This window comes from Rhea pennata, chromosome 2 (genome assembly GCF_028389875.1).
Source record: "Rhea pennata isolate bPtePen1 chromosome 2, bPtePen1.pri, whole genome shotgun sequence".
NCBI classification, from domain to species: domain Eukaryota; kingdom Metazoa; phylum Chordata; class Aves; order Rheiformes; family Rheidae; genus Rhea; species Rhea pennata.
The window spans coordinates 130610185-130623062 of record NC_084664.1 but is presented as its reverse complement, the minus strand read 5'-3'; the positions used below and the strand labels follow the sequence as shown (position 1 = coordinate 130623062).

The window sequence follows — 12878 nt, the reverse complement described above, 5'->3', positions numbered from 1 at the left end:
GCGGCGCGCCCGGGGCCGCGGCCGGGGCGGCGCCCCCTGCACCGCCCTGCCGGCGCCTGAGCGCCCCCTCCGCCGCCCTGCGCCAGCGCCGGTGCGGGCGGGGGCGCGGCGGCGGGCGGAGGCATGAGGGATGGGTGAGGGACGAGGGACGAGGAACGAGGGATGAGGGACGAGGGACGAGGGATGAGGGATGAGGTCATCCTCTTCGCGGCGTCACTCAGCCGGGCGGCGGCGGCCGGGGCGGGCCGCGCTGCTCCGGGCCGCGCTGCCCTGCCCGCTCCCGGCTCGGGCAGGGGGCGGCGGCGGCGGCCCCCGCGGCGGCGGCGCGGCCGAGCGCGGCGGCGGCGGGGCGCGCAGCCCGGCGCGGGGCGCGGGGAGCGGCGGGCGCGCTGCGGCGGGCGGGGGGCGGGGGCGGAGGAGGAGGAGCAGGGGGAGGCGCGGGATAAAGGGGCGCTCGCCGCCGCCGCTCGCTCTCCGGCGGGGCTGAGGGAGGCATCATGGCCGCGAAGTCGGACGGGCGGCTGAAGAGGAAGAAGGGCGGCGAGGTGGCGTTCACGCCGCTGCAGAACTCGGAGCACTCGGGCTCGGTGCCGGCCCTGGCCCCCGGGCTGCCGGCCGGCAGCGGCGGCGGCGGCGGCGGCGGCCCGGGCGGCGGCAGCGACGACGACGAGGCGCCCGGGGGCGGGTGCTGCGGCGGCGGCGGCGGCTCGGGCGGCGGCTCCCGCTGCTGCTGCTGCGGCGGCGGCCGCGCAGGGGACGGCGGCGGCGGCGGGGGCTCCCGGGGCTCGGGCGGGGGCTCGTCCTCGCTGTGCCTGCGGCTGGGCAGGGAGCAGCGGCGCTACTCGCTGTGGGACTGCCTCTGGATCCTGGCCGCCCTGGCCGTGTACTTCGCGGACGTGGGCACCGACATCTGGCTGGCGGTCGACTACTACCTGCGGGGCCAGCGCTGGTGGTTCGGGCTCACCCTCTTCTTCGTGCTGCTCGGCTCCTTCTCGGTGCAGGTGTTCAGCTTCCGCTGGTTCGCGCACGACTTCAGCACGGAGGACAGCGCCGCGGCCGCGGCCGCCGCCGCCGGGCACTGCCCCGCCGCCGAGAGCAAGCTGCTGGTGAGCAGCGCCTCGGCGGCCGGGGACATCGCGGCCGCCCGCCCCGGCGCGCCGCAGCGGCAGGCGTCCACCGCCAGCAAGAGCAACGCCACCAACAGCAGCAGCGCCAGCAGCAGCAACGCCGGCGGCGGCGGCTCGGCCTCGTGCGCCTGCTGCGTCTGGCTCCTGCAGTCGCTCGTCCACATCCTGCAGCTGGGGCAGGTCTGGAGGTGAGGAGCCGCGGGGGCGGCGGGGCAGCGCCGGGCGGCGGCCGCCCCCCCCGGCACCGGCTCTCGGCGCGGCGGGGCCGCCCCGCGCCCGCGGCGCCCCCCGGCACCCGCCTCCGCGCCGCGCCGCCCTGCGCTGCCGGGGGGGCCCAGCCCTCCGGGGAAGCCGGGCGACGGGTGAACCCAAAAGAGAAAGGAAAAGCGGGGGGCAGGGGGAGGAAAAAGAGGGCGGCCGCCCCCGGGCCGGCTGCGCTGCGCAGCCGGCGCCGCGCGCATCCGCCGCGCTCTTCCCGCGTGCGCGGGGCAGTGTTGCCGCCAGCAGGGAACTTCACAGGCGGTGAAGAGTTTCTTTGCCCGAAACGGACAGTCCCGCTGCTGGGCTCGCTCGTGTGCGGGCGTCTTGCTGTGTTTCTGCTCCCTGCCCCGCGTACGCGTTTTATAGACGTGTGATGCGTAAAGACAGACCTCCTAAGTCCAACTCCTGAGTAGCTGCTACGGAAAACATTTGCGGGACTGTGTACGTTGCAGAAAGGATGCGCTAGCTTGTGGAAGCACCGACTGAAAAGGCAGATGACGTCATAACTGGCAAAAGTAATCCTTTCCAGCTTTTTGATTACTTTCCTAGGAAAAACTTAGATGGAGACCGAATGCCGTGTAAATACACGTAGTGTTGTCTGAACAGCACGAAGTCTAGAGTTTGCACAGGACTGTATCAGGAGTTCAAATGTCCACATAAAATCGTGGAAGATAGGTGCTGTGCTTGAGAAGTTGGTCTGCTGGGGCAGTTCAGTAAAGCACAGCTGAAATTGCATTTGGAGTCTCCTGTCTGACAGGTGGAAAGAAGTCCTCAGGAGTTTCTGTTTTGTTTTGTCAGAAGTCTTTCGTGAGAGTTGAATTCAGTATGTCATTCTAAACTGCTGACTGGAGTTTTAATTCTCTGGCCCGTCCTTTTGGACAGGGACGGTCTTTCACTCTGTGTTAGTGCAGTATACTGTGCAGCCCAGTTCTGGTTGTGCCCTTTAGGCATCAAGGAGTGTAAACACTGCTGGACAATATACCGAAGATTTTGAAAGGCATTATTAAGTGTCATTTCCAGATTATTTGGTTCATTATGGTGAATAGGATTTTCTAAACTTGGTGTGCAATGAACTCAAAGTTACAGATATCCTAAATATTAACTTACTATGACAGGACTTGAGAGAGGAAGAAAATTTTGAATGAAGAGCAATGCTATGCTCAGGAGCCTCTATGTGCTCTACGACTGTGGTTGAACACAAATTAAATTTAGGACTTTATGAATGAGATGGCTTTTATGTAATATTTGGTCCCAGTCCTGCAGAGACATGAGAGTAGGTTCAAGGGCTCAAAATGTATATGCAATTAATGTCTGTATTAATCCGTATGGAGGACAAACAGTGTGTGTCATGCTGAGTGACACAGAAGAGAGTTTCACAAAGTCCCCCGTCGTGTCTCCGTATGGGAAAACAGGAGGAGCGGGGTTTTGGGTGGAGCAAGGCAGGGTCTGATGTTGCATAGTGGTTCTGTCAGAGGAGGAGGCTGAGACTGCGCCTTCCTAGCTACTTGCTTTTCTATGAATCCCAACCTTTTTAAACATAAGATTTGCTCCTTGCAAGAGTACCTAGCCCTCTGCACTTAAAGCTAGCTGAGCCTCCTTTGATCATCTGTAGCTTTCTTTATATTTTATGCACAGCAGCGTAAGATTACTGGAATATTACATTGACAAGGCGTGTTAGGCTGTTATTTATGTTTTAGCTTGCTATGCTCTGTTTTCTAGTGAAATTGGTCTGGCAAACTGCCTATTTGTATGTCAGTAACTCATTCTTTGTAGTTTTCCACAAATGTACATATTATATGGTCAACTATATGCAATCTTGCATAGCTGAGCTTTATAGTTCATTAAAGTGACTTCCTTTTAATTCCCTAAGTCTATTCCTCATAAGAAAGCACCTTTGCAGTCACCTAAAACTAATTACTAGCACCAAAAGAGGAGAGGTTGTATCATCCACTGAGAAACTCTGTACATAACCATAGACTCAGAACTAATGTGATCAGTGGGGGAAAAAAAAATCTAGAAAAAGGAGCACTCACAATTCTGACAGAAACTTTGTAGTCCAAAATTTTTTCTACGCCATGTAACATCTGTCCTGGTCTGAGCATTTAGGCTGAAGTGGAACACTAATGTGTTTTTTAGCTCAGTTTGGAGAGTAAGTCACTCGCAGCATTGCTGCGCGGACCTTGCTGGCTGCGTGGGTGCTGCAAGCGCGTACGCACTGAGGGCATGGCTCCCCCATGTGCTGAGGAGACCCAAGGGAACCTCTTTGTTCTGCACCCCAGGGTTTTCTCTCCAGTTTCAGTTTTTCCTGGTCTTTTCTTTTGGCCTTGGCTAAATCTCTCCTGTACCTATATTTAAGTTTTCTATAACTTATGATATTGCAGCCCCCAGAAGCAAAAAAGACAATAATGTTGCTCTCTCTTCTGTATCAACAAGGAGTCCTAACTGTTAGAATGGAGGTTTTGTGGAGGTTTTGGTGATCAGTAGATTTGCATATAAGTAAGGATATCAGGGCACATGAAGAGAGATTTGTGTCTTGCTCTGAGGATGCTGAGATTATTGCTTCTGCTTGTTTCCTCTGGCCTTCATTGCACCCTCTGTCTCCTCCTAAAGTACTGAACTCGTTCTTGAAGTCTTCTGTTTCCCTTGGTTTATCACATTGCTGAAGGTGTTTGAGGGAATTGTGTCAATCCCGTATTTAAGGAAGCGGTCCTGAGGAACACTTGCTACAACCAGCAATCTGGGGGTCCTTGTGTTTAAAACAAATGTGAAGAGTGTGTTTTAGTGATTAGCTGTATCAGGCTGATTCCTAACAATTTCAAAGCTTTTTCCTTGTATTACATTCAAGATTAATTTTTATTTACAAACATATTGAAAGCCAGATCATTGAAAATGATTATGTGTTAATTTTAACTAAAATGTGCTAATGGGAAATGAATGAGGCCTTTAATTGCTGCATGGAGCAATACTGTAAATAGGCAATCTAAAATTATTAAAACATTTTTTTTTCTGGAGATGAAGAGCTGCAGGAACAGCTAAGCCACAAAGCTGTTCTGAATAAAAATACGGATTTTTTTCTCTCAAAGCTGGTGTAACTTTTTATTTTCTCCCTTAAAATTATAGAGGACTGAAACCTTCCATTTTGAAGAGCAAGCATATAGATGATATTTTTCAGGGCTGGATATTTGCAGACTTTCTGATAACGCTGCCCCTCAGTTAAAATTCCAGTGAAGTCTCTGAGGAGTTGCTTGCCACAGCTGAGTGTAGCTATTAGGCCTCCATAGGCAGCTAATTTCATATTAAAATCTGATCATTGGTGAGCTTTTGAAGCATTCTGCCTTCGGAGATAGATATAGCTATGTTCCCTATCCGCACTTCCGGTGTGTTCTGCATTTTACCAATACTCGTGCGTGAAAGCCACACTACGGAGCTGTGTTCTCCCAAATATTTGCTGCGAGCGACACAGATCCTTATTAGCAGACTCTGGAGAGCACAAGGGGGATGTAATGCACGGTGTCTTTATAGGGAAATGGATACATAGGGAAGTGGATGCTTTAACAGCCTGCTCTACTTCGTAAGGGAGACACGCTTGTGTGGAGGTACGTGAAGCAGTAGGATTCAGATGAACCGCTGGCTTTGGACTCTGGCATGAAAGCGTGTAAGCACTGCCCTGAGCACCTCTTTGATTCACTAAGCTTTCCAGGCTTAGCCTCAGCTTTCAGACTGTGCCGTGGATAACGGGTCTTGGTGACTGGATGCACGAGATAATAATGTTCATTTGGCATCCGTGGAGCTGGCCCATTTCCTTAGAAGCTCTTTTTCTGGGTGAGCTGTCTCAGAGCTGGCAGGAAAGGAGGGACACGCTTCTGAGATGGAGCAAAGGGGCCATGGGAGCAACGCGGGGGGTTTGTGGTCACGGCAGGAGCTGAGGGGGCAGGAGGAGGGAGTTGACAGTGCCCTTCTTGCCATCTCTGGGAAGCAAGAAGTTGATCCTGGATGACAGTTGTGTCTTGTATGGGAATGGCTCCTGTCAGTGGGTGATGCGGTCAGTGCCCGGAGGGCTCGGAGGCTCTTGGCGGAGGGCTCGGAGGCTCTTGGCGCCTTGTCTGAACAGCAGCAGCAGAAGTGCCTGAAGGGAAACCGGTGACAGTGACTTGCTGAGCCAACAAGGCCAGGGGAAGGGTGAATCACTAGGAAGAAGGTGATTGGAAATTACCCTTTAAAATTATTTCTGGGTCGCTGAGATGATAGTGAGATGATTAAGTACATCATGGATTTTGGATGAGGTTTATGAGCTGTGTGGGAACTCAGCTGGAAGAGGAGGAGGAGGAGAAGCCAGGTTCATTGCTCTCTGTGTCTGGCTCCCTAAGAGGCCTCTGCAGCATACATCCTCCACTACTCTGCTGCAGTCTGCCCAAAGACTCCCACCATCTTCATCAATATAGTATGATTTAGCTATCTCTTTATGTGTAGTTTTTAAAAAATCTTTATCTTCTTTCTAATTCTTGGTTCTTATTTTTTTAAAATATATGAAGTTGCAGAAAAGTTGTGCAGGTGATGCTGGCATCTGAAAGCCATGTAGTTCCTCTGGTACCTTATGAAGAGCATTTCTCAGATAGCTGGATCATCTGCCGAAAAACCCTCTGTTTCCCCTGGTAAACCTCACCTCTGCGATCAGTTGGTGGTCTTACAGTTTCCCAAAAAAGAAAAATGGAAATGATGGCTGCTCTGTGCATGAGCAGTTCTTACAACTTTCTCAAGTGCTCACTTCTGAACATGACTGAGCCCTTAAGGTGGAACTGTGAAAAAGATAGTAAAATAAAGAAAAATATCACCAGTTTTTGAACTGGCACAACTCCATCCTTGAACAGTTTTGCTCTACATGATGGTTTTGATGATGTTGTTCAGTAACAGTGCAGGAGTTCAGTGTAAGTTAGGTGGTCAATAATTCCAGCTGCTATTGGACTTCATACTGAGATGTGATAATATCTCAATCTGACACCAGTTTTTCTCACTGTTTTGAAATCTATCAGATAATTTGTCACATTGAGTCCAAATTTGTGAGTCATAGCCATTTCCCAGACAAGATTATTGCATATCCTCCCCATCTGTCTCTCTATATAGAGAAATGCTACCACTCAGCAATAACATCCTATAGAGTTACTGCTGTTCTTGAGTTAAAGTCCTACTGGCTTACTAGTTTGCTTGTTGTGTCATTAGAACTAAGGAAAGGTGATGAACTGACAGAAATAAGAATTAAAGTTTGGGGTTTTTTTTTCAGAAAGCAGGAGGAGAAGGGGCAGACCACTTTATAGGTGGCCTAATCACATTTAAACTTCTGCTAATACTTTCGGCAGAATAAATATTCCTTTTTTTTTTTTTTTTTTTTTTTAAGAGAGTGATATGCAGATGTATGCTATGCTTTACATAATTCTTTCGGAAACATAAATGTGAAGCTTTACTATGTTCTTAAAAATCTCTTACAAGTCTGCATACAAACCAGATTTGGTATTCAGTTCATTCTAATAACCTAAGCTACGTATAAAAGATGCTGATGTACTTTAGAAGAAAGATACTATACTTTAATAATTAACAAGGGTTCTCTCTACAGAGAATATTTATCACTTACATAAGTTTTCAGATTTCAAAGGACTATTCAAGCTCTAAAATTTTTGACTGCTCAATTGGCTTAGTAGGTGAACTTATATTTTATACACAGAATGCTTCTAGCAACTTATATATAGGAATAATTTATTTTTTTTCCCCTAAGAAGTGGAAAATCCAGATGGATTTTAAGAGCTCCTGTTTCAGAGGATTTCCTGTTATAATGCATAGATATCAATTATTCTAGAGATCTCCAATGCAACTGCAGACATGACTAAAAATATACACCATAAATTCAAACAAATGTTTTGTGTTATAATTATTTTCTAGATATTTTAATCTTGCAGAAGATTCATACCACTAGAAGAATTTTTCTGGCTAAAATTTCCTTCTTCAATGTTACCTGATCAGGGAAAGTATATATTGCAAAAGGTCAGTCTGCATGTCCAGATCTCCCATGGGGAAGCCAGGAAGACTAACCTCACAGAACGATCTGCAGCTTCAGGCCTCCTCCTCCGTATCTTCAGGGTATTTACATCAGAGCTTACCCTTACCTTGTCGGGACGAATGCACTCTCCCTGTCAGCTGACTTTGTCCTTAATATTTGTCTATAATGACTGACTTGACTACAAAGATAAAAAGGTTCAAGTAAAATTAAAATGAAATTAGTTCTTATGTCACTCGTGCAATATGAGCTGGCCTTCCTTCTCTTTGTCCCAATTAAGTAGTAGCTTTTCATGCGTAACAGGCTACAGCAGTGATTTGCAGTTTCAGTAAAGGGGTTGTTTGGGGGGGGGATTTATTGGACACAGACAAAGTCAGCGGTTCTTTTGTTTGCGTTTCAAGATACAGTAGAACTTCTTGTACTTGCTAAAGTATGTTGAAAACATGGTGCCATTTTTGTCCGTTTTCGCACAGCTGTCAGTTGTGTGCATCGTGTTAAGCAGACAAATAGGAACGGAAGTGGCAAACAGCCTACCAAATGGATTGTCTTTGTTTGATTTTTGAAATAAAAAGAGACTGATACGAAAGAAAATGTGAGGGAGAATTGAGGGAGCATTGAAAGAGAATATAAAAGGAGATAACTTATGTAAAGGCACAGGAATATTGGTTAATCTTTGCAGGCTGTGTGCCTAATTCCAGTTTATTTCCCTTCAGCTACTGACCAAAAAGAGATTATCTGAGTAATCTTATAAGTGGCTGCTTGAGAGACTGGAGATGGAGGGGAGAAAAAAGGGTTATACGGATGGACAAACTCACAGAGTAAATCTTAGATACAGTTTTAACTCTGATTTTGCAGTAAGAAGTCATCGACACTTATGAATACATATACAAGGTATCAGTTTGAGATCAGTTTATGGGGAAGAGAGTATTCTCAATTATCTTTTTGTAAATTTTAGAATTAAAAAATAATGGGTCTGAGGTATATATTTTTTCCAAGAGATTTTACCTGAATTTCCTGACAATCATAACCTGAATTAGCTGTGATGTCTAATTGCTGAGGTGGTTTCTCATCTCTCTCACTCACTCATTCTGTTTCACTCTCTGTAATGGCTGAAATGAGTAATAATTATTTTTTTCCCCAAACAAAATATTTCTAATGGTCCTTGAGTACTACAGATAGAGTTGCTGTGCTATGTTATTATTTCCACTATTTTTCCTTCCTAGAACATATTTGTTTTGTTCAATATGTTCATGGTATAAGATATTTTTTGACTGACAGAATTAATCAGTGGGGGTGGCTAGCACTATCAGTTACAAATAATTTAATATTATGAGTTGGAGCAAATGGAACGAGTCTGTTTTGTGGGGAGTTTTCAGGGAAGTTTGGCAGTCAATGATGTGACAACAAAAGTAACTTCTCGTTCTTCTAAAATTGGAAGGTGTGACTTAGATAAGACTAATGTACCAAGGACCAGTACCAGCTGCTTCAGAAAAAGATACAGATGGTTTACTATGAAAAAAAAAATGAATTAACATACAGATGGAGGAACAGTTTTCCTTATCTCTATCAGCTATTGACTTATTTCTGCCCCTAAGAATGAAGGTTAGTGGTGCCATTTTTCTACACTGCTCACTTTAATGGGACGTTTTCATGTAAACGTCAAATCTGCTCTAGGATCTTGCCAACCTCTTTCAGAGTAGTGCTTTTCCCACCTGTGGACCAAAGGATCAGTAGATTATTTCCATTATGTCCAAAGAAAGTACCTTGAATTAGCAAGCACCGGACACCAGGTCTCTACAGGAAAATCTATACTTACATAGGAATACTTTCAGGCATACACACATGTAAAACAGTGGAAAGCCACTCTATTGATATTTTCATGGGTTAGTAGTGGTTAGTATGGAACAGTGAGCTATGTCGTGATAAAATTTTTGCCTTTTTTGTTATTAGAGGGATGGGAGGGAGGGAGGTGTGGGTTCCTTCTAAAGAAAATAACCCGAATCTTTCTACTGACAATTGTGGAAATCTGTAAACCAGGTCTAAAATAGGACTTAGCTCCACAAAGCAGGACTTAGATGTTCTTTAGACACATATTCCTGAAATTTTGATTGAGCACAGCAGCTGTGTTAATCTAGAGGAACCTCAACACAGCAGAATATAATGTGTGTCTTGAAAGTGTCCTAAAGCCTTGCATTTCTGCATTTCTTGGCTTCATTCAGAACTACCCCAGCACACACAACCACAGTTCCTATTTAAGCCTCTTGCAAACCAGAAAATTGGCTGAGCAGCACCAAAATTCCTTAGTGGATCCAACTGGTAAGCACTATTTAAACCTGCTTTGAGCACTGATGAGCTCTGATCTCTGACAAATGTAACTGAATCTGCTTTGTTCTAAAATAGCGATGGAGCAAAATCACTTGTGATTTGAGTATCTGCTCAAGTTATAGGGATTTGAGTCCACTGCCCTTTCTAGCTACGCAAACTTAAATCCTGTTTCCAAGAGGGATTTGAGGGACAAATCCTGTCCCTTTTCACCACTGAGGCTTGGGTGAAACTAATTGGGGCATTTACTGCCCTTTCTGCTGGATCTGTGTCCTTGACAGAAATGCAATGTTCATGAAGCCAGAGAGGAAGAAACCTAATTGTTAGAGCTCTTAAATGAGGTCAGATGGGGATTCTCCTGTCTCTTTGACTGCTTAATCTTTTTTTGTTGTTGTTGCCTGTCTTTAACGTTCTGTTTCTCTTGTCCTGCAAGTCAATGCTGCCAATGTTTTTATTTGTGGACATCGATCTTGCATGCATACTATAACCACAAATATGATCATAATACATATCTACATGGGAATGCCTGCTTAGCTCATGGGAGTAGCTCTAGTCAGCCTAAATTGGCTGAGACAGAAGGATGACTTTATTCACATTTTTATCAGCCTTTCTCTGTCATATATAGTCAACCTTAGAAAAAGAGAGAGAGGAAAGGCATTTTTGAATTTGTCATTCAGTAGGGGTTTCTTTTGCCCTTTTCCACATATGTCTGGTAAAGAAATTAGACAGAAATTTTAAAAATATTTGTCCCCAGTTCTTACTCTGAGTTGATTTCCTGCTAGACTGATAACAGGTTTTTATAGTTGATTTTTTCAATGTAACAAGCAGTTCTGTGGCGGAAATAAAATCTCAAAAATGTTGTATCTTAAGCTCCTAACTTCTTGTCTCCCAACTTACTACAAGCTCCACAGCAAGTGGAGCCCAATTCTTCAGTACTCACTTGTAAGGGTAAGGCAGGGGAAACGCTTGGACTCCCAGGAGGGACAGTTACACAGACACAAGGCACACTGTTGTCAATATTGAGCATTTATTGCCTCTGCATCTGAGTGGGGGTTCCCCAGCCGTTTCCCAGTCGAGGCAATAATGAAGTGGGAGAGTCCCTGGCACGGCTGAGCATTGCTGCATGGTGAGGAACGCCGGGTGGGGGGCACTGTGTGAGTTTTATATGTCCTATACACATACTCAGTAAGCACAGAGAGCTCATCACTAATCTCTGTTCAAAGCCCAGGGGTAGCAGGCACCACGCTGACCCAGGCGCAGGCATGTGACTGTGGGACACCCTGATCTGTTGTTGCTCCTTTTGCTCCTTTTCTCATGGAATGGTCTGGCTAGCTTCCATCGCCTGGCTCCTCGACGTTCTTCTGCGTTTTCCCATGCATCATTGTTTTAGTATCATTTTTTTTTTTTTTTTTTAAAAAAAAGTCTGATTACCAAAAATGAAGAACTGCATCTCCCTTTTACTTCCATTGGAGCAGAGCTTATTGCCACTTTTCTTGAAGGTGGAAGGAAATTTAAAATGCCTCAAACTGAACAGTAAAAGCAGTGCATATTTCTGAAAATTTCACCCTTTAGTCTTCTAGCATATATTTGCAGTATGACTGTTATATGGATATTATGAAGCTTAATTTTGGTAAAATACTTTTGAGAGCCTAAAATAGAAAATGCTTTAGGTGGAAACAATTCAAAACAAATTTTCATTTAAATTTGTCTGTCAAAACATACTTTAAGTTAAACATACTCAAAACATGAACATCTCTCGATAATGGACATCTCTGGGATGTTAAAGCAAAATTTTAATTTTTGAAGGATTTATTTCATCAAGGGTTTATACATATTAAAACTATAATATGCTAGCTGGCTTAAGAAGTTCTGTCCTCCATCCTGTTTCCTTCAGCTACCCACTTTAGCTCCGCTCTTGTGCTGTTTTCCTTATCTGTGGGTCTGCTTATAAACTGGATCCAACATACTGTGGAAAAATGGGCAGGGTAGCAAGAGTTAGGATTTTTTTTTTTAACATAATAGACATACTAGAATTTACTTCAGCCCAAGGCTGCCAAGCAGTGGACATTTCTAATTCAAAAAACACTGGCCTGTATCAGTGACAGCAGACAAATGAGCTTTGTAGAGATTTCATTATCATTTCCAGGAATAATGGTGGAGGCTACATGTAACATAGAATTATTGGAAAAAGCATAAATGTAAGCAGAGTTCATAGCATGTTAAGTGAAGATGTTCTGTAAGTAAAGACTGAGCAATTAAAGAAGATTTACCTGAGCAAAGCTAAATACATTGCAGAGGATAATTAATGTCACCAAGACAACTCAATAATAATGGCTTTGAACTTTTACAATAGTGCATTAATGCATGTGTCAGAAGGAGAGATTGCATTTACAATCAACAACCATTTGCTAGGACTTTTTACCACACAGGTTAATTAAGAACTCATGATAGCAAAGTATGCTGATTACCTTAGTGAACTGAGGGCTGTTTTGGGTGTGCAGGTATGCCATCCATTATCTTCCCTGTACCTAAAAAATAAAATTTTATAGGTATATATTTTTCTATAATCTGTTTTCATTCTGTATTATTGCTGTGGCGTTAATTCATTAATAATAAAACTGACTTGGAGAACTAATTACTAATTACCTGTTGGGAAAACTAGCAAATGATTCCAGACAAGCCACCCCACTGTAAGGCTCTGAAGAGGCTGGCTTGGGCCCTTGCAGAGCCTCATGAGTTGATTTAGATAAGCAGAGTATGAAAGCCCAGGAGCTGAGAAGGTCAGAGGAGCTCTGAGTAAAGTGGACCTGTTCCCTTGCCTGGCAGGAGCTGTTGTTTGGATGGTATCATCTAGATTGGAAACCTGAGGATTTGGGATTGTTTTGTGAGCATGAGTGTGTGTGTGTGTTTTCACCTCAGCAACGTAGAAATGTACCCCTGAGAGGGCAAACACTGGTTGCATAACCAAGGTGTGGTTTGGGCCGTGGGAGGTTCTTCATGTGGGACTTGCTTCACCTTGCCCAGGGCAAGTCTTTAATCCTTGTGTCTCCTTTTCTCTTTCATCTAAACATATTAATAGTTCCCAGCCTCCCACCTATCAGCTGCATTGGTGAGGTGGTGAG

At 45.5% G+C, this 12878-nt stretch overlaps 1 protein-coding gene across 1 annotated transcript in view; it reads left to right on the top strand.

The window, feature by feature from the left end:
- The first annotated feature begins 497 nt into the window (after positions 1-497).
- Positions 498-12878, top strand: part of XKR4 (XK related 4) — a 219079-nt gene continuing 206698 nt past the window's right edge. Inside the window, exon 1 of the mRNA XM_062568221.1 lies at positions 498-1315. Coding sequence (XP_062424205.1) covers positions 498-1315 — 818 coding nt within the window. The remainder of the gene's footprint in view (positions 1316-12878) is intronic.